The 20,829-nt window shown below is 43.7% G+C and overlaps 1 protein-coding gene across 1 annotated transcript in view; it reads right to left on the bottom strand.

Annotated features, from left to right (window-relative positions):
- Positions 1-20,829, bottom strand: part of LOC132406382 (podocan-like protein 1) — a 41,945-nt gene that overhangs the window by 6,163 nt on the left and 14,953 nt on the right. Inside the window, exons 6-10 of the mRNA XM_059991986.1 lie at positions 17,747-17,856; positions 16,626-16,782; positions 6,201-6,316; positions 4,371-5,028; positions 1,763-1,911 (exon numbers count right to left, since the gene is read on the bottom strand). Of these exons, the coding sequence (XP_059847969.1) occupies positions 1,763-1,911; positions 4,371-5,028; positions 6,201-6,316; positions 16,626-16,782; positions 17,747-17,856 (1,190 nt within the window). The remainder of the gene's footprint in view (positions 1-1,762; positions 1,912-4,370; positions 5,029-6,200; positions 6,317-16,625; positions 16,783-17,746; positions 17,857-20,829) is intronic.

Below are 20,829 nucleotides of genomic sequence, written 5' to 3'. Positions count from 1 at the left end.
GCTCCTGTTGTGCTCAAGACTTCCAGCATCTGCAGAATCTCTTGTGCTTGGGATGCATGACCTAGTTTCTAAACTCCAAGTACCAACTAGCCTCTTAGATAGTGGATTTAAAGAGATTAGCTTATTTGTCACATGTACAGCTGGTGGCGCAGTGACATCAGTGCCGGACTCCGGACTGAAGGTTCCCCAGTTTGAATCCAGTTGGGCTGCTCCTGGACATGCTTTCCATCTGTGCCAGGTTGAGTGTCAAGCTGGCAACTCAGCCTCGTAATATAAAACACACTGCGCTGTAAGAAGGACGTGGGGTCCACTCACAGAATCTTTCCTCCAAGACAATCACTTGAAAAAATAATTGGTTGCCAAGGCTCTGGCAGAGTATGGCACACAAAAAAAAAATTAAAGTATACGGTGAAATGTGTTGTTTGTATTAAATCAAATCACTGAGGAGTGTGCTCGGAGCAGCCCCAAGTGTTAGCATGCTTCCTGCACTAACGTAGCATGTCCACAACTTGCTAAACTAACCTGTATATCTTTGGAATGTCAGAGTAAACCAGAGCACACAGAGGGAACCCATGTGGTCATAATCTACTTACAAGAAGTGACAGGAATTGCTATTGTGCCACGAATGATTTGAATTTATTATCTCTTGTTGCCTTTGAGCTTTTCTCCCTCCTGATGGCAGCAGGGGTCACAGATGAACTTTCCCCCCCTCACTATCCCAACACAAGCAATCCAGCTGAGAACTGGACTGCTTAAGTGTATAGAGGTCTCATAAAAACAGAGATCAGTGCAGGAATATGCCATTTCATCCTATGAGTCTGCTCTACCATTCAACAAGATCTACCTTGACACAATTTTCCTGTTCTGTTCCCATTTTCCCTAATTCCTTTGATACCTATTAATCTCCATTTACAATCCAATCACTGACAGAGTCTCTGGAACCCTCCGAGGTAGAAAATTTCAAAGATTTGTCAAATCTTAAGAGAAGAAATTTATGTCCTAAATGGCCCATTCCTTGTTTAGAGTCTGTGATCTCTAGCTCCAGACTCCTCACTCTGGGGAAATAATATCCCTGCATCCACCCTCTTAAGAATTTTGCATGTTTCCACAAGAAAACCCTTTACAAACTATTAAGAAATTGGTCTAGCCTACTCGTTAGCTCACGTCAGATCTGGAAAGAGTACAGAGGAGGTTTATGAGAACGTTGACAACGTGCTGAGTTATGGAGAGAGGTTAAGTAGGTTCTTTCATTGGATTGTAGGAGACTGAGGGATGATTTTCTAGAGGTGTACAAAATTGAGGGACATAGATAGGGTGAAGGCACTCAACTTCCTTTCCACCCCCCCCCCCCCCGGGTTGGGGAAATCAATAACTAGAGGGCACTAGTTTAAGATGAAAGGGAGAGATTTAATAGGAATTTGTGGGGCAACTTTTTTTCACCCAGAGTGTGGTGGGTGTATGGAACAAGTCACCAGAGAAAGCAGTTGAGAGAAGTACATTAACCACATTTAAGATGCACATGGACAGATAGACGGATAGGGAAGGTTTATAGGACTATTGGCTAATTGCAGATTTAGATGGGAATCTTGGACAGCATGGATCAGTTGGGCTGAAAGGCCTTTTCCACGTTGCACGACTCTACCATCTTAGCAACTGTTTTAGTGAATGTTTGATGCCCTTCCTCTGTAGTGTCCACATCCGTCCTGTAGCAGAGAGAGGAGAAAAGTGGTGTAGACAAAGCAGTGGACAATCATCTGCTTACCTCAGAACAATGATTTTAATATTTAAAGTGGAGGCAAAGGAGTCCGAGGTGATCATTGAAATGTGGTTATTCTGCAGGTAGATGTACTCCAGGGATTCGGGGAGGTCTGGAGGCACGTAGGACAATTTGTTATATCCCAGATCCAATAACTAAAAGAAACAAAAGTAGATTGATCATATTTTTAAATAACGTTAAATATTCTTGATCTGCTTAATATCTAATGTGCCGGGGCAGGAAATGTGCTTTGGGTTGCTCACACTAATGAGTGGGTGTCATCTGCTGGTTGACATTACTGGTTGGAAGTGAGTAGAAGGAGCAGTTGATGCTTCTGCACCCAGTTAGGAGGTGACCAGAGCTTCTACCCACATTCTTTCCTTTCATGTGCTCACATTTGTCTGAAACTCAGCACTTTGTGTCTCACTGTTATAAAATTATTGAATGGTTCCCTCGTACAATAAGATGGACTCTTGATCTCACAATAGTCATAGAGCAATGGAACACAGAAACAGGCCTGTCAGCTCATTTAGTCCATGCTGAACTATTATTCTGCTGAGTTCCCATCGACCTACATCTGGCTCATAGCCCTCCATACCCCTCCCATCCATGTACTTACCCAAACTTCTCTTAAATGTTGAAATTGACCCTGCATCTACCACTTCCACTGGCAGCTTGTCCACTCGCTCACCACCCTCTGAGTGAAGAAGATCCCCCTCCTGTTCCCCTTTAACATTTCACCTTTCACCCTTAACCCATAACCTCTAGTTCCAATCACGATCTACCTCATTATGATCTTGCACCTTATGGTCCACCTGCATTGCTGCATTAACAACCTGGAGTTGTAATATCTTATTCTACTCTATGGTAATTGTTTTATCTTGTACTTCCTCAGTATTGTAACAAATTAATTTGTATGACCAGTATGCAAGATAAGCTTTTCACTGTACCTCAGTACATGTGACAATAATAAACAGCTGCAAGATTAGATTCAATTCCCTCCTATATCTGTAAGGAGTTTGTACATTTTCCCTGTGATTGCATGGATTTCCACATTCCAAAGACGCAAGAGTTAGAGTTAGTAAATGGTGGGCATGCTATTTTGGTGCCAGAAGTATGCCAGCACTTGTAGGCTGCTCAAATCCTTGTTGATTTGATTTGATTTGACACAGAATGGCAGATTTCATGTATGTTTCAGGCAGCAGCCAGAATTGAACACTGATCAGTGATTGCTAGCACTGCACCATGATTCCCCCCCCCCCCCACTATCTCAACACCAGTGACCAAGCTGAGAACAGTCTCAGAACAGAGATCGGAGCGGCCCATTTGAACTTTTAAGCCTGCTCTGCCATTCAGTGAGATTTACCTTGACACCATTTTCCTGTCCTATCCCCATATCCCTTGATCTCAAAGATGACTGCCCACTGCTTTGGCTGGATGGATGTGAAGACCAAAGAAGAAGGACACCAAACGTTCACCAACTTGGTTCCTAGGATGAGACAAATAAAACTAATCTTTCAACCAATTCCTCCTGCTTTTGTGGTTTCCCCTGAATGGTCGGGTTTCATCCCATATCCCAAAGACTTGCTAGTAGGTTTAGTTGGCTATTTAAGTTTCTTCTTGGTACATGTGAATAACAAAAAAATCAAAGGAACTTCAGTGAGAGGGAATAAGCTGCAAGGCTAAGGGGAAATAATGAGAGGGATTTATGGAACAGTCCTGAGAATTGATTGGTACATTCTGGGTTGGATGTCAACCTTTCTTGTTTTAGGAACACAGTCCCGTGTACTAGAAGGCGTGAAATCCCTTCACTGTGTTCCAATCCTCGTGTACTAAAGTTGACATTGTCATCCTTTCCTCACTGTTCAGTATCACCTCCTCCTTACCACCTTGTGGCATCCATCTTCTGGGGCTCATCCCGTAAGCTTCACTATAGATTTTGGCGTCTGACATGAATGCCTGATCCTAGTGATAATGGAGGAAAGGACATAGATCAGCACCCTATAGCCTGCAGCAGAATTACCAAAGAAGGTAAGGTGGTTTTTTGCCAATGGTCTCATGCTAGAGGTCTCACTCTAACCTTGGAACTATTTATATAGAGATACAGTGCGGAACAGGCCCTCCCAACCCAATGAGCCGAGCCACCCACCACCCACCTATTTAACCCTAGCCTAATCACAGTACAACTTACAATGACCGATTAACCTACTAATCGGTAGGTCTTTGGACTGGGGGAGGAAACCCACATGTTTACAGGAAGGGCGTGCAAACTTCCTACAGACAGTGCCAGAATTAAACTCTGAACTCTGACACACCCAGTTGTAATAGCGTCATGTTAACCGTTATGTTACTGCGGTGCCCCACCCATTCAGCATAGGAGCAATTTAGTGGCCAACTAACTCGTGTCCTCGGGATGTGGGAGGAAACTGGAGCATGTGGGGGAACCACAATCTCCAGGCAGTCAACACCCAAGGGCAGGATGGAACCTGTTTCAGCTCTACCCACTGCATCGATGCTTACGGGCATAAATTGCAAGTGTGTTGAGCGACACGCCTGGTGGAGGGATGCTCCTCAGAAATGCAGCCACTGTTTCTTGTCCCCTTTTGCTACTTGCCTTGAGGTTGGGGACCTGCCCCCAGGTTCCTGGTTCTATCTTGCCGACGGTCAGCTCATTGTGACTGAGGCGCAGTTCCTGCAGTGCTTTCATGTTGCGCAGAACTGGGACAGAGAGCCGATTGATCTGACCGTGCTGCGCGATCAGCGTTTCCAGGCCGGGCGGCAGCCCGCTGGGAAGCTGCGTCAGGTGGTTGCCCGACAGGTCGATCCTCTTCAACCGATGAAGCTTCCGAAAAGCCATTCGGTGAATGCGCTTGCTGTAGAGCTTGTTGTAACTCAGGTTCAACTCGGTCAGGTGGTACGTGGTGACAAGGTCATTGGGACCGATCTGCTGGATGCCATTGTGGAGGAGCATGAGAGAGTTCACTCGGCGAGGGAGACCATCCGGGACCTTGCCCAGCGGATTGTTAAACAGGTGAAGAGTGTGCAACTTCCTCAGCTTTGCGAAAGCGCCCCTATGGATCCCAGCGCTGGTGATACGGTTGTTCTGAAGCAGTAGATACTCCAGGTTCCGGATCCCATTGACACTGCTCTCGGAAATGGAGGTGATGCGGTTTTTCCCCAACTGCAGGATGACGATGTTGGGTGGCAGTCCTTCTGGGATCTTCACTAGGCTGTTGCTGGACAGGTCCAGGTATTCCAGCCCCTTCATTTTACTGTGAAGTACAAAAGAGAAATGAGTCCTATTTCAAAGATGCAACCGGGGGTGGGGGTGGGGGGAGAGGACGGAAGAAATGTCTAGAAACAAAAGATACATTAGAGTCATATCTTGGACCGAGGCCCAAACGTTCTCAATGAACGTTCTCCCCTGAACACACAGCACCCTATATCTGCTGTGCTGCTAATAAGTATTAATATCCAAAAATTACATTAGCGTCAGAGAAAACTGAAATATCACACGGAGCTGGAGTTCGAAATAACGAGCCACTTATTAAAAGCTGGTGCACGGCAGGAGATCAGAGGTTACCTGCTTACTACAGGAAGGATTAAAAGTGTGTGGAGACAATTTACAAGTATGTTACTGGAACTTGAGGAGCTGAGTTATAGGGAAAGACTTTATTCACTTGAGCATAGGAGAATAAGAGGAGATGTGATAGAGGTTTGCAAAATTAAGTGGGTATAGATAGGATAAGTTCAAGCAGGCTTTTTCCACTAAGGTTGGGTGAGGCTAGAACTAGAGGTCATGGGTTAGGGGTTTAAGGAGAGTATGAGGGGGAACTTCACTAAGAGGGTAGTAAGAGTAGAATGAACTGCCATCGGAAGTGGTGATTCAAAGAAGCTTTGATAAGTACTTGGATAGGATGGGTTCTGAGGGCTATGGTCCAGGTGCAGATGAGTGGGACGAGACAGAAAATAGTTCAGCACAGACTAGGTGAGCTGAGGGGCCTGATTCTGTGTTTTAGCACTCTAAAATCTATGACTCTAGGTAGATTTGAACAAATTGCTGAAAGCAGAAACATGCTAAGTGAAGGGAATGGACAGTCACTGTTTTGGGTAAGACCCTTCATCTAAATTTATCCAGATCAGCAGTCTAGCTGAAGGTTAACAGGAAACATTGACTGTCCATTCCCTTCAACAGATGCTGCCTGATTCGTTGAGTTCCTCCAGCATCTTGCGTGTTGCTCCAGTTTCCAACACCTGTGGCCTCGTGTGTCTCCAACACATTATGTGAGGCCACTTCTTTAACCAAACATGAGTGGTAGTTGAGGTTCACTTCTAGAGGAACTGAAATCAAAGGCAGAATGTTTGGTCCCTAAACAACCTCAGCTGGACCACACCTGGAACTTCTGGACTACAGATGAAGATTGCATTGATTTGCATTGCTCACCTGAAAGTTTGTGCAGTAATACCTGCGTTAGACAGACGGTTGCGTTGCAAGTAGAGTTCTCGAAGTTGCTCCAAGTTTCTGAAGGCCCCTTTGGGGATCTTTGTGATTTTGTTGTTCTGTTGCATGGAAATACAAAGAAAGTGAATGATTGGGGGTTTGAGCACCCTCCATCTCTTTGGTGCATAAGCTTGGCGTCGTTGCTTCAGTAAGACCTGATGGATCTCAGCTTCCACCCTCCTCCGAGCTGCATTTGCCAACTTGGACCGAGGCCCAAACTTTCTCAATGAAAGTGGTTGTCCACTGCACACACAGTGCCTATACCTGCTGTGCCACTGTTAAATATATCAGGCTGAGACCCACTGCAGAGGCAGGGAATGGCTGGGCACATGTTCAATATGCAGGACGAAGTACCCACACACAGCAAGCTTTGCTTCAAAATACCTAACAAGTTGGCCATTCAGCCCCTGGTTCCGTCTCCACCATTCAGTTAGTTGATAGCTGAAACCATCTCTCAGCAACCCCATAATGTCTGGATATCAAAAACATCTTTGTTTTTTTTCCCTATATGTGCTTAGCACAGCCCCCCCCCCCGCAGAGAATTCCAAATATTACTCTTTCATCTACTGTGGGTGCTGAATAGCTGGCCCCTTTCTTTGAGACCGCCTCCTGGCTCTAGGCACTGCAGCCAGGAGAAATATCTATGTCAAGCTCTGCCAATCCTGTGGGTTTCAATGTGATCCATTCAAGGTAAAGTAAATTTATTAAAAACTATGTATATGCCACAATATACTACCCTGAGACTCATTTTCTTGCAGGCATTCACAGTAGATTCAAAGAAATACAATAAAATCAATGCAAAGCTACACAAAAGGATCACGAATAGCCAACGTGCAAAGGAAGATAATCTATGCAGATACTAAAAGAAACAAGTAACTTTGAGAAATAAATATCCCGGTGACCCAGGTTCAGTTCCCACCACTGCCCCTAAGGAGTTTGTATGTTCTCCCCATGGCTGCCTGGATTTCTTCCCACATTCCAAAGATGTACCGGTTAGTCAGTTAATCAGCCAATGTAAATCGTTTCATGATTAGGCTGGGATTTAACTGGGAGTTTGTGGTCAGCATGACTCAAAGGGCCAAATCTGCTCTATATCTCAATAAATTAAAATAAACAAATAATACAGTTGTTCTAAAACTCAAGCGTGTTCAAGCCCAATCCACTTAATGGAGAAACACTCCATCAGGAATCCATCCAGTGAACCTTCATTACACTTCCTCCACTGCAAACAGATCTTTCCCTGGGTGGGGACAACAAACCTGTACATAATAACTCAGGTAACCAGGACTCCATATAATAGAAATGTGGTGTCTCCACTCTTATTGCTACAGAACAGCTTCTTCCCCTCTGCCATACAATTCCTAAATGGACATTGAACCCATGAACCCAACCTCGCTTTTTTCTTTTTTTAATATATATTATTTCTGTTTTTACATTATTTTATTCTATTTAATATACATGTATATGCCTACTGTACTTGATTTACTTGGTTAGTTGTTTATTTTTCTTTCTATATTATCATGCATTGCATTGAACTGCTGCTGCTAAGTTAACAAGTGTCACAACACATGCCGGTGGTAGAAAACTTGATGTTGATTCTGATTCTGAGATAGCTGTGAAGGCCAATTCACTGGGTAATTTTATTTATTTAGAGATACAGTACAGAATAGACCCTTCCACTCCTTTGAACTGCAATGCCCTGACAACCACCAATTTAATCCTAACCTAATCGCGGGACAATTCACAAAGACCAATTAGCCTACTAAATGCTACATCTTTAGACTGTGGGAGGAACCCATGCAATTCACGGGGAAGATGTCCAGACTCTTTTCAGAGGACGCCCTATTAAAGGGGAGGTTGGCAGGTTCTTGATTAGTAAAGACGTCAAAGATTACAGGGAGAATGCAGGAGAATGGGTTTGAGAGGGATAATAAATCAGCCAAGATGGAATGCCGGACCAGATTCACTGGGCCAAAAGGCCTAATTCTGCTCCTGTGCCTCATGGTCTTAGGGAATTGGTTTATTATTGTCACATGTACGGAGGACACTTGAAAAGCTTGTCTGGCATACCATTCAAACAGTTTAATTCATTACACAGTGCATCAAGATAGTACAAGGTAAATCAATAATAATAATGTAAAATAAAATGGAGCAGCTAGAGAGCAAATGCTATGCAGGTAAACAACAAGGTACAAGAAATAATGAGGAATGTGAAGTGAAGAATCTCATAACAGCAGGGTGGAAGCTATCTTTGAGTCTGAATGTATGTGCTTTCAGGCTTTTGTATATTGTACTCAAGTCCTCTGGCAATAAAGGTCAACAAAACACTTGATATATCTGTCAGCAATTCATGAACAAGGTACCTATTTTCTTCAGAACACCAACACCTATCAATTTCTTGCCATTTAAAAGAAAAACTCCATCTTTCCGTTTTTCTCTTGCCAAAGTGGATAACCAGACATTTTTTACATCCCACCTTTCACCTGGAACTGTCTGGAACTGCTCTCTGTGCTCTTTGCTTCCCTCATGGGCTTTCAGTTTTGCATCTTCAGCAAACTAGATCACATGAAAACATGGAAATGTTTGTTCCCTTCTTAAATCCATGTTGAGTCAGCAGAATCCTAGTAATACTTTCCATATGCACACAAGAGGTTCTGCAGATGCTGGAAATCTTGGGCAACACACACAAAATGCTGGAGGAACTCAGCAAGTGACGTAGCATCTATGAAATGGAATAAACAGTCAACATTTTGGGCCAAGTCTCTTCATCAGGACTGGAAAGGAAGGGGGCTAATATAAACTGTTAACAGTCGTGCCTCCCACACCAATCCCTGCAGAACCCCACTAGTTGCAATCTCACAACTTCAACATGCCTTGTTTATTCCAAATAGTCTTGTGTCAATTAATCAATTCCTAATCTATGTCACTAGATTACCCTCATGTTGCATTTATTTAGATCACACTTGGAGTTCATCAGGATGATTTCTGAATTAGAGAGTATGAGCTATAAGGAGAGGTTAGACAAAGTTAGGATACTTTTCCCTGGAGCGTTGGAGGTTGAGATGAGACCTGACAATTTTACAAAAATTATGAAAGGTTTAAAGAGGGTAGACAATTAGAATCTTTTTCAGAATCAGAACCTGAGCTTGGTCCCATTGTGGCAGGAGAGGAGGCCATTGACTGACGTATCAGAATGGGAATGGGAAGTAGAATTGAAATGAATGGCCACTGGTTGGAGGAGCAACACCTTACATTCCATATGGGTAGCCACCAACCTGATGGCATGAACATTGATTTCTCGAATTTCTGGCAATTGTCTCCCACTTCACCATTCCCCATTCCTATTTCCCTCTCGCACCTTATCTCCTTACCTGCCTATCACCTCCCTCTGATGCTCCTACCCCTTCTCCAGCCCTTCATCTCTTTTACCAATCAACTTCCCAGCTCTTTACTTCACACCATCACCCTCTCCTGGTTTCACCTTTCATGTGCCACCTTGTACATCTTCCTCCCCTCCCCCCCCCCCCTTCTTATTCTGACTTCTCCCTTTCCAGTCCAGTTAAAGGGTCTTGGCTCGAAACATTGACTGTTTATTTATTTCCATAGATGTTTCCTGTTGAGTTCCTCCAGCATTTTGTATGTGTTGCTTTGGATTTCCAGCATCTGCAGATTTTCTCATGTTTGAAATGCTAGAGGACGTACGTTTATAGTGAGAAGGGGAACCTTAAGGGAGATGTGCTTGGCAATCCTTTTATTTTTATACAGAGCATGGTAAATCTCTTTTACCTAGAGAGTGGAACAAGTTGACAAGGGCAGTGGTGGAAGCAGATATGATAAGAGGACTTTAGATAGTCATTGTGAATATTCAAGGAAAGAATGTAAATGGATCATGTACAAACAGAAAATATTTACTCTGGCATCATATACACTGAGAGTAGACGTACAGCCAGGTGATCAGACTTTCCAAAGTGTGGGTGTGGCATGGCACAGTAAGCATTCTTGATGGTAGTATAACAGTGGTCAAGTTCCATGTTCCAATCCATGTCCATGTTCCAAGCCTATACTGGTATCCATCCCCCACTTTGCCTTTGCTACATCGACAACTGCATTGGCGCTGCTTCCTGCACACTTGCTGAGCTCGTTGACTTCATTAACTTTGCCTCCAACTTTCACCCTACCCACAAATTTACCTGGTCCATTTCGGACGTCTCCCGACCCTTTCTTGATCTCTGGAGACAGCTTATCTACTGATGTCTACTATAAGTCTACAGACTCTCACAGCTACCTGGACTATTCCTCTTCCCACACTGTCTCTTGCAAAAATTCCATCTCCTTCTCGCAATTCCTCCATCTCCACCGCATCTCTCATTCCAGGATGAAGGAGATGCCTCTTTTAAAGAAAGGGGCTTCCCTTCCTCTACCATCAACCCTGCTCTCAAACACATCTCTTCCATTTCACGTGCATCTGCTCTCACCCCATCCTCCCGCCACCCCACTCGTGATAGGGTTCCCCTTGTCCTCACCTGCCACCCTTCTTGTCATGGTGGAGAAGTTTGTGTGATCCTTACCCCAGGAATTGAAATTATCTACAGAACGGATGGCAGACTTTTGAATCTTACCCATCTCAAGTCCAAAATCAAGACATCTACAAGTTCCCTCATTGAGCTCCAATACGCAACTGACAACAGTGTTGCAGCTGTCTCAGAAAACCACCTACAACAGATTCTGACTGCCTTCAGCTATGCATACACAAAACTTGGACTTACCATCAACCATCAATTCCAAAAAGACTCAGATCATCTACCAACTGTCACCAACTGAGACAAATCGGATAGAACCATCAATTCAACTTGGTGAAACAACCCTGGAAAACGTGGACTACTTTCCATATCTTGGAAGTCACCTCTCGTCCAATGTCGACCTCAATGACGAGATCCAACATCGTCTTAAATGCGCTGGAACAGCTTTTGGACGTCTCTGAACAAGAGTCTTTCATGATGGTGACATCCGAACAGACACTAAAATGTTAGTGTACAAAGCAGTGGTGATCCCAAAGCTCCTGTATGCATCAGAAACCTGGACAACATACAAACGACATCTGAAGGCACTTGAAAAGTTTCATCAATGCTGTCTTCGATACATCTTAATTATCTGCTGGGGAGATAGAAGAACCAACATTGCATGCTAAATGAAGCAAAAAACAACAAGCATTGAAGCCTACGTCATCAATAACCAACTAAGATGAAGTGGTCATGTTGTTCGGATGAAAGACGAACGTCTGCAAAAACAAATCTTCTACTCCCAGCTTAAGGAAGGCAAACATAAAAGAGGCAGATGACAGAAGAGATTCAAAATTGTCTTAAAAGCCAACATGAAGAAATGTAACATCGACATCAGCAATTGGGAAACCAATGCCAGGGACAGGAAACTCCAGCAAACCATCATCCGAGAAGGAACAGCCATTTTCGAAGCTGACAGATGTGCAGAATTAGAAGAAAAGAGAAGAAAGTGGAAAGAGAGGCAGCAACAACCAAAGCCCGATCTGCTATCTGGAACTACCTGTGCTGAATGTGGAAGAACTTTCAAATCCAAGATTGGACTCGTAAGCCACTCGAGAGTCCACAAATAGATCAACAGAACGAAGACCATCATCTTCGACCTCAAGGGATAGCCACGATGACCTACCACCTCACCAGCCTCCGGGTCCAACATATAATTCTCTGTAACTTCCGCCATCTCCAATGGGATCCCACCACCAAGTACATCCTTCCCTTTCTCCCCCCCCCCCCCCACTTCTGCGTTCCGCAGGGATTGCTCCCTTGGAACTCCGTTGTCCATTCATCCCCCCATCCCTTCCCACCGATCTCCCTCCCGGCACTTATCCTTGTAAGCGGAACAAGTGCTACACCTGCCCTTACACTTCCTCCCTCACCACCATTCAGGGCCCCAGACAGTCCTTCCAGGTGAGGCAACACTTCACCTGTGAGTTGGCTGGTGTGGTATACTGCGTCGGGTGCTCTCGGTGTGGCCTTTTATATATTGGTGACACCTGATGCAGACTGGGAGACTGTTTTGCTGAACATCTACGCTTTGTCTGCCAGAGAAAGCAGGATCTCCCAGTGGCCACCCATTTTAATTCTACGTTCCATTCCCATTCTGATCTGTCTATACATGGCCTCCTCTACTGTCAAGATGAAGCCACATTCAGCCTGGAGGACCAACACCTTATATTCCGTCTGGGTAGCCTCCAACTTGATGCCATGAACATTAATCTCTCTGACTTCCGTTAATGTCTCTCCTCCCCTTCTTACCCCGCCCTTTATCCATCCATTTATTTATTTATCCATTTATTTATTTATTTGTTTGTTTGTTATTCCTTTCCCCCCCCCTCCCCCTCTTTTCTCTCTCTCTGTCCCTCTCACAATCACTCCTTGCCTGCTCTCCATCTTCCTCTGGTGCTCCCCTCCCCCTTTCTTGCTCACTAGGCCTCCTGTCCCATGATCCTCTCCCTCTCCGGCTGTGTATCCCTTTTGCCAATCAACTTCGAGCTCTTGGCTTCATCCCTCCCCCTCCGGTCTTCTCCTATCATGACAGATCTCCCCCTCCCCCTACCACTTACTATCTCTTCTTTCAGTTAGTCCTGATGAAGGGTCTCGGCCCAAAACGTCAACTGTACTTCTTCCTATAGATGCTGCCTGGCCTGCTGCATTCCACCAGCATTTTGTGTGTATTGCTTGAATTTCCAGCATCTGCAGATTTCTTTGTATTAGTGGTCAAGTTTGTTGGCTCCCCTGGTTCCAAAGGTGATATGTTGGTGGTAGTTGATCAGAGACTTCTTCAAGCTGGCCTGGTTGAAAACCCCCACAATGATAGGGAAGGCGTCAGGGTGTGCTGTTTCACGCCTGTTGATTATGAACCTTAGCTTCTCCAGCACTAACCTGACATTGGCCTGAGGTGGAATGTACACCGCTACCAGGATGATGGCTGAAAACTCCATCCACAGGTAAAAAGGATGACATTTGACCGCTTGGTGTTCCAGATTGGCTGAGCAAGACTGAGACCGCACTGCCACAAATGCTCAATTATAAAGCATGCTGCACCTCCTCTGCTTTAAGGGACTGAGCTGTCCTTTCTTTACAGTAAATGGCAAAGCCATTGAGCTGCAACACCGCATTTAAAATTGCGGCCGCAGCGCAGCAGCTCGAAATCCTGAGCCTGTGTCCCTTCATTCTAATCTCACTTACCAGTGGAAACAAATTTCCTGCCTCTATCTTATCTATCCCTTTCATTTAAGACGGGAGAAGATTACAGAGAGAGGGCAATATTACAGAGCAATTTACGAACAAGGATAATGATCTGAAAACTGAGGCATTACTCATTTGGGAGTCAGTGCAGATCAGCACTGGGTGAATGGAAATGCAATATAAATCAGAAGTCACCCCATCAAGTTTTTCTGGAGTGAGTTTAGAGAGTGAAGAAGTGTGGGAGAAGGGAGATGTACATGAGGGAAGCTGAGGGTGGTGAAAGATAGATGGGCTGCGCCCAGAACTCGCAGACACTTTTACAGCCCCATGATGCACCACAGTTGTCCAATACTAGGTTCCAACTAAGGATAATATTTTGAACTCCTTATTTACTCTATAGCTGTAGGCCAGCTGGTGGCGCAGTGACATCAGCGCCAGACTCCGGAATGGAGCTCCAGGGTTTGAATCCATTCCTGAGTACGCTTTCCATTTGTGCCAGGTTGAGTGTTGAGTTTGCAACTCGACCAAGTAAAATAAAAAAAAATACTGCAAAATGTCTGTGTGAGGAGTGGCACATCACATATTCTCTTGTTCTGTGCCTTGTAAGGCATGAAAGAAAAAAGAAATGCCTGACGCTGGCCTCTCAGGCCCGAGTCGACGTCATCATCATCATCATGTAGTCCTCCTCTATTTCAGGAGCATTCCTATATATGCCATTTCTTGCTTTCCAGTATACTTTCCCCTCTCAATCGGTAAGGGAACTACAACTTTCTTTATACAGAATCTCCTGCAATTTGTTCTGATGTTTCTTGCTGGTCAGCTCTCATTTTCCTCTTTCCTCTTCAGTGTCTTGGTTCTAAGCTGTGTTCTGAAATGCTCAAAATCCTCAAGTTTACTGTTATTTTTTGGCAAGATTTTAGATTCTTTCATGGATCTAATAGCATCTTTAACTTCTTGGAAGCCATGACTGGTTTACTTTCACTGCTTTTTTAAAGGAATTATGAGTGAACCATGCATTAATTGTTTTGATGAAGTTCTGATGAAGGACCTCAGCTTGAAACGTTGACTATTCATTCCTCTCCACAGATGCTGCTTGACCTGCAGAGTTCCCCCATCATTTTGTGTGTGTTCCAGCATCTTCAGAATTTCTTGTGTCTATTAATTCTGTAAATGTTAGTATCATACCGTATGATATCATTTCTTATACTACCATAGCAGAATAATACGTAGAGTCATTAAGTAATACAGCAAGGAAACCAGCCGTTCGGCACAACTCGTCCTTACCAACCTGAGCTGGTCCCATTTAGTTTGTGTTTGTCCTAAGTCCCTCTGAACCTTACAAAGTTTGCTTTCTTCTGAGTTGAGGCCCTCAATTTCAGATTGAAATCATTTTCAGTCTTCATATACAAAGTTCTGACCTGCTGGTCTTCAATTCAAGATATTGAGCAAAGGCCAGTACCAGCTGGGATGCGGTTTGAAGGAAAATAATCCAAGATCCAAGACACATTCCTACCCATGAAGTGTAAGCAATGGTCAAAATTGAAACAGAACAGGTTATTAACTTCAACCAGCTGTACCCAAGTTCAGTAGTTGGTCCTTGTCTAATATACAAGATTCAGATTTATTTATCACGTGTACATCAAAACATACAGTGAAATGCCTGAAAGCACATGCCACCAGGCTCGAGGATAGTTTCTATCTGACTGTTATTGGACTCTTGAATAGACCTCTTGCACAATAAGATGGACTCTTACCCTCACAAACTACCTCATTATGATCTTGCACTTAATTGTTTAGCTGCATTGTATTTCTTCATTAATTAATATACTTTACTCTGTTATTGTTTTATCTTGTTCAATGCACTGTGTAATGATTTGATCCGTATGAACAGTACACAGGATCAGTTTCTCATTTTATTTTAGTATATGTGACAATAATAAACCAATTCCAATACCAATGCTTTCCAAATTATGGGCAAAATCAGCTAGAGATGCCTGCAGAAGCAGAACCGGTTTATTATATAGGTTTGGTCAGAACTGGTGAATTCATTGCACAGAGCAGGGACGGCTTTGACATGGTGGGGTATGGTTGAAAGTCAAGTAATGCAGGACTCGAAAGATCTTGGAAACTTTCAGCTCTCGCTGAAGTTCAAACAGAGTATGGGTATTAGCCAAAAATAAAACTGGGGAAATCAGATGTTGATGTTCTGGGACAGCTTCAGGCTTTGATGAGAGAAGATGCACATGGGCTGGGGGGGAGAGAGAGAGGCAGATGGGAGGTGCAGTTAGGTTTGGTAATTAGTTTATTATTGTTAGTGTTTGTGTGCTCTCAAGATCATTGCATATATAAATGCATTGAGGTAGTACAAAATGAAAACAATACCAAGACGTAGGAACAACAACACACACAAAATGCTGGTGGAACACAGCAGACCAGGCAGCATCTATAGGGAGAAGTGCTGTCGACGTTTCGGGCCGAGACTCTTCGTCAGGACTAACCAAAAGGATCATGGGACTGGAGGTCAATGACTTCTCTAACTTCCGCTAATGCCCCTCCTCCCTTTCTTACATATTTAGTTGTTTGCCTGTTCTCCATCTCCCTCTGGTGTTTTCCTCCCCCCCCCCCTTCTTTCTCCTGAGGCCTCCCGTCCCATGATCCTTTCCCGTCTCCAACTCTGTATCACTTCTGCCAATCACCTTTCCAGCTCTTAGCTTCATCCCACCCCCTCCGGTCTTCTCCTATCATTTCGCATTTCCCCCTCCCCCCGCTACTTTCAAATCTCTTACTATCTTTCCTTTCGGTTAGTCCTGACGAAGGGTCTCGGTCCGAAACGTCAACAGTGCTTCTCCCTGTAGATGCTGCCTGGCCTGCTGTGTTCCACCAGCATTTTGTGTGTGTTGTTGTTTGAATTTCCAGCATCTGCAGATTTCCTCGTGTTTGCCAAGACATAGGATATAGTTTTGTAGTCACAGAGAAAGTGTGGTGTAGGCATACAAATAAAATGTATGGACCACAATGAGGTAGATTGCAAGATCTGTAGTCACTCTTTGTCCTACAAGATTTTTGAGTACAGGAGTCCAACAGTCTTGTAGCAGTTGCCTTGAGCTGGCATATTGGTACCTACCTGTAAATGCAACTGGACAAGCAGAGGTGGCATGTTCTCAGGTACTTGTCTTAGTTTGTTGCTGGATAGAATTAAAGTAGTCACCATCTGGGAGCCGTTGAACATGTCCTTGGGCAAGCCTGAGTTTGTCAGCTTATTGTTGTGGAGATAGATAGACCTAGAGGGAAGGAGAGAGGGCTGTGATCACTTCACCTGCTGCAGTGAGAAATACAAAAATGAGTTCACTGCGGTTAGTTGGAGGGTAAAGATTTGTGTAATGCAGTGGGATGATGGCCATCCTGCTCCCAAAAATACTAAACAGAGTCGCAGAGGGCTTTAGACAGCTAATTCCATCAAGGACACAAGCCTCCCCACCATCAAGAACATCTTCAAGAACCAGTGACTCAAGAGGCATCTCTAAAGGCCCTCACTATCCAGAACATTACTACCATCAGGGAGGAGGTACAGGAGCCTGAAGACAGACACTTTACATTTTAGGAACAGCTTTTCCCCTCTGCCATTAGATATCTGAATGGCCCACGAACCCACAAATATTATCGTTATTACTTCTTTTTGCACTAGATACTAATTTTGTAAATTTGGAGTAATTTTATGTCTTTTGCACTGTACTGCTGCTGCAAAACACGAGTTTCATGCCATAGAAGGGAAATAATTCTGATTCTAATTCCCTGTAATAGTGAGAGTGAGAATGGGAATAGGGAGGTGATAAAAGCTGTAGATGATGGAATTCAATAGGAAAGGACAGTGAAATACAGAATCAAATAAGGGTGGTGGGGAAGCAGAAGGGAGCAGAGGATAGTGGAGAATCTTGCATTCAAACATCTATAGAATATATTTTACTACTGTATTAACAATTCAATTTAATTCCTTTAACTCATCAAATTATAACAGCATGGAGGAGGATATTCAGCCTATCAAATTGTACTAGCCCCCAGCAGAACAGTCTGACTCTGTTCTTTCAGCAAATGTTGTCTTTCAAGTGACTTTGTCCAATCCAGATCGTAGCTACAACATGATCCTTATTACTAGCGAATGTTATCATTAGTGCAGTGCACAGAGAAGATCTAATTGGGACGATGGGCTGAATAGCCAACTCCTTCTGCAATTTCTCACATCTTTACCTGAGCCATGGCTTGTGGCTGAAAGTGAGCACGGATACCTCCTTCAGATTGTTGGCAGCAAAGTCGACGATTTGCAAAGTGTTGGGTAGCCTCCTGGGTGTCACTGTCAGCTGAGGAATGACAGGAAGGATAAAACTGAATCACATCTCAAGGCTTCTAGGGAGATTTCCCAGATTGTTCATCTTGTCCCCTCCTGGAAATGCTTACTTAGGACTCACTTGGATCCCCTCCTGCTTTAGCTTCATAAGCCCTCTTGTGGACCAAGCCTCTGGGACTAAGGGATAACCTCCTCTTTTCACTGAACCTGCAAACCCACCATCATGGACACTCCAGTCAGCATGACTGAGTCCTTGACCATGCATGGGACAAACTGTGTTGTGGCATTACTTCCCAATAGTGAGATGATGCACATGGTTGTTACCTTCCCATTTTCCCAAAGCCAATACATCTGCCACAATCTTTATGGAAACAGTATGTATGTAAACACTAGTATAGGAACAGTAATATCCAATAGAGAAAAGCCTACAATAAGTGGTGGATGCAGCCCAGTCCTTCACGGGCAAGGCACCCCACCACTGAGCACATCTATGGTGCCTGGAAAGAGTGCTCACGTTTCACATTTTGCTGTCTCATTTTTTAAATCTAAAACATGTTGAAGTAGGATTTTTGAGCAAATCTACAAAACATTGCGCATCATGTAAAATCAAAAGAAAAATTCCAATATCTATCAACAATCTACTAGATGTTAAAAACCAAAATTGTGAGCCTGAAAAAGTATTCATCCCTTTGTAATAGCTATGTAACTTTCATCAGGTGCAAATCTCCCAATTTGTTGATGTAGAAATTTGGAGGATCACTGCTTTCAATAAATTCATAAGAATAAATACCCCCTCTCTCCATAATGTCCAACTATATAGTATATTTTCAACAGGCCAAACCTCAACGAAGACAAAAGAACTTTCAAGACACATCGGGGAAATGAAGATAGAGAAGCGCCAATCTGGGGAAGGTTACAAGACCAGCTCAAAGGTATTGAGCATCCCTCGCAGCTCAGTGTAGTCCATCGTGACAAAATGGCAAAAATAAGAAACCACAGCCACACTGCCTAGATCAGGCTGCCCCTCTAAACCTAGTTGCTGGAGAAGAATGGCACTTGTAAGAGAGGCTCATGTGATGTCACAGTCACTTTGAATGAGCTGCAGATATCAGTGGCTGCAACTGGAGATGAAGTTCATGGCTTCACAATCTCTAAGCTCTTGAACAAAAAAAAAACAGGTATTTATGGAAAAGTGGCAAGATAGAAGCCCTGGGTAAGAAAAAAAACATTCTTGCCTGTAAAGACTTTGCAAAGCATGACGTCGAAGATATTGTAAAGACATGGAAGAAGGTCTTGTGTCGAATGAGACTGAAGTGGAACTTTTTGACCTCAACACTAATCTGCACTTGTGGCTTAAATCTAATAGTGCATATCAGCCAGGTAACATTACCCTATTGTGGAGCACAGTGGAGGTAGCAACATGCTATGGAAAGGCTTTTGAGCAGCAGGGATTGGAAATCTGGTCAGGACTGATGGGAAGATGAATGCTGCAAAATACTGAGAGATCCTGGATAAAAACCTGCTAGCCTCTACCAGAAAGCTTAAACTGGGGAGGAAGTTCATCTTTCAGCAGGATAACGGCCCAAAGTATACTGCCCAAGCAACCATTGAGTAGCTTCAAATGAAGAAAATTGATGCCTGACCTTAACCCAATTGAACATCTCTGGCAAAACCTCAAGATCGCTGTCCACCACTGCTCCCCAACTAACCTGGCACAGTTTGAGCAACTTTGCAAGGAGGAATGGGCAAATCTTGCTCCATCACGCTGTGCAAAGCTAATAGAGACTTATCCAAAAAAACTATTGGCTGTGACGAGTGGTTCAACTAAGTACTGAGCAAAGAGGGATGATTACCTTTGAACATGTCAGTTTTAGAATTTTTAGTTTTTCTTGCTTTACAATTTTTCCTAGTTTTGGGGCTCCTTTGTGGGGGGGGGGGAAGAGCATGTGATTTACGAATAAAAATTCTTAGTTAAGTTGATCCAAATCCCTGGTTGTAATACTCATATGGCAACAAAGGGTTGGGGGCTGAATAATTTTTCAAGGCACTGTACAAGGAGCACTGCTACAAGAAGGCAGCATCCATCATCAAGGACCCACACCAACCCCCCACCCCCTGACCATTCATGCCATGCTCTCTTCTCACTGCTGCCATCGGGAAAGAGATACAGGAGCTTTAGGTGCCTTATCACCGGGTCCTGGAATAAGTATTATCCTGCAGTTATCAGGCTTCTGAACCAGTGTGGATAACTTTACTCACCTCAACTCTGAAATGATTCCACAACCTATGGACCCATCTTCAATGACTCTGCAACTCATGGTATCAACATTATTTATTTATTTTCTGTCTATCTACACCTAAACATTCATTTATTTGTATTTGCCCAGATTCTCATTAGTTACTTGTTAGTCTTTGTGAGTATATTTTTATTGATTCTATTGCATTTCTTTGTTCCACTTTGAATGCCTGAAAAAATGAATCTCAAGGTAGTATAGGGACTTAAACATACTTTGATAATAAATTTACTTTGAACTTTGATCTTTATCAGTCAAGATTATGGAGAATTTACATATAACAACATGGACTTCAATGAGGTTAATGGGTTTGTTTCTGACTGAAGGGAAAATGTTGCTGAGAACTCCACTGCTTTTTGCCAAATAGTCTAATAATATAATTTCCAGCCCTGAAATCTTGGGGAGCTCCTACTTAATGTCTCTTCAGGAGCCAGTCCTGGTTTGAGAGGCGGTGGGGAAGGAGAAGCCAGTCCTTGGGGAGGAGAGGGAGAACTAAGAATTGAAAGTAAATTCGCTCTGCAGTGTGGGGCTTATGGAAAATATGTTCAGAGCTAAAGGCTAATTAAACATTGTGTACTCACAATGGAGATGCAAGAGACTGCTGATGCTAGGATCTGGAGGAACAAGCAAACTGCCTGAGAAGCTCGGTGGGTTGAGCAGCATCTGTGGAAGGAAATGTACAGTCGACAATT

Source organism: Hypanus sabinus, chromosome 16, assembly GCF_030144855.1.
Source record: "Hypanus sabinus isolate sHypSab1 chromosome 16, sHypSab1.hap1, whole genome shotgun sequence".
Lineage (NCBI taxonomy): Eukaryota > Metazoa > Chordata > Chondrichthyes > Myliobatiformes > Dasyatidae > Hypanus > Hypanus sabinus.
Note: the sequence above shows the minus strand (reverse complement) of the source record. Positions and strands in the feature narration are given on the sequence as shown.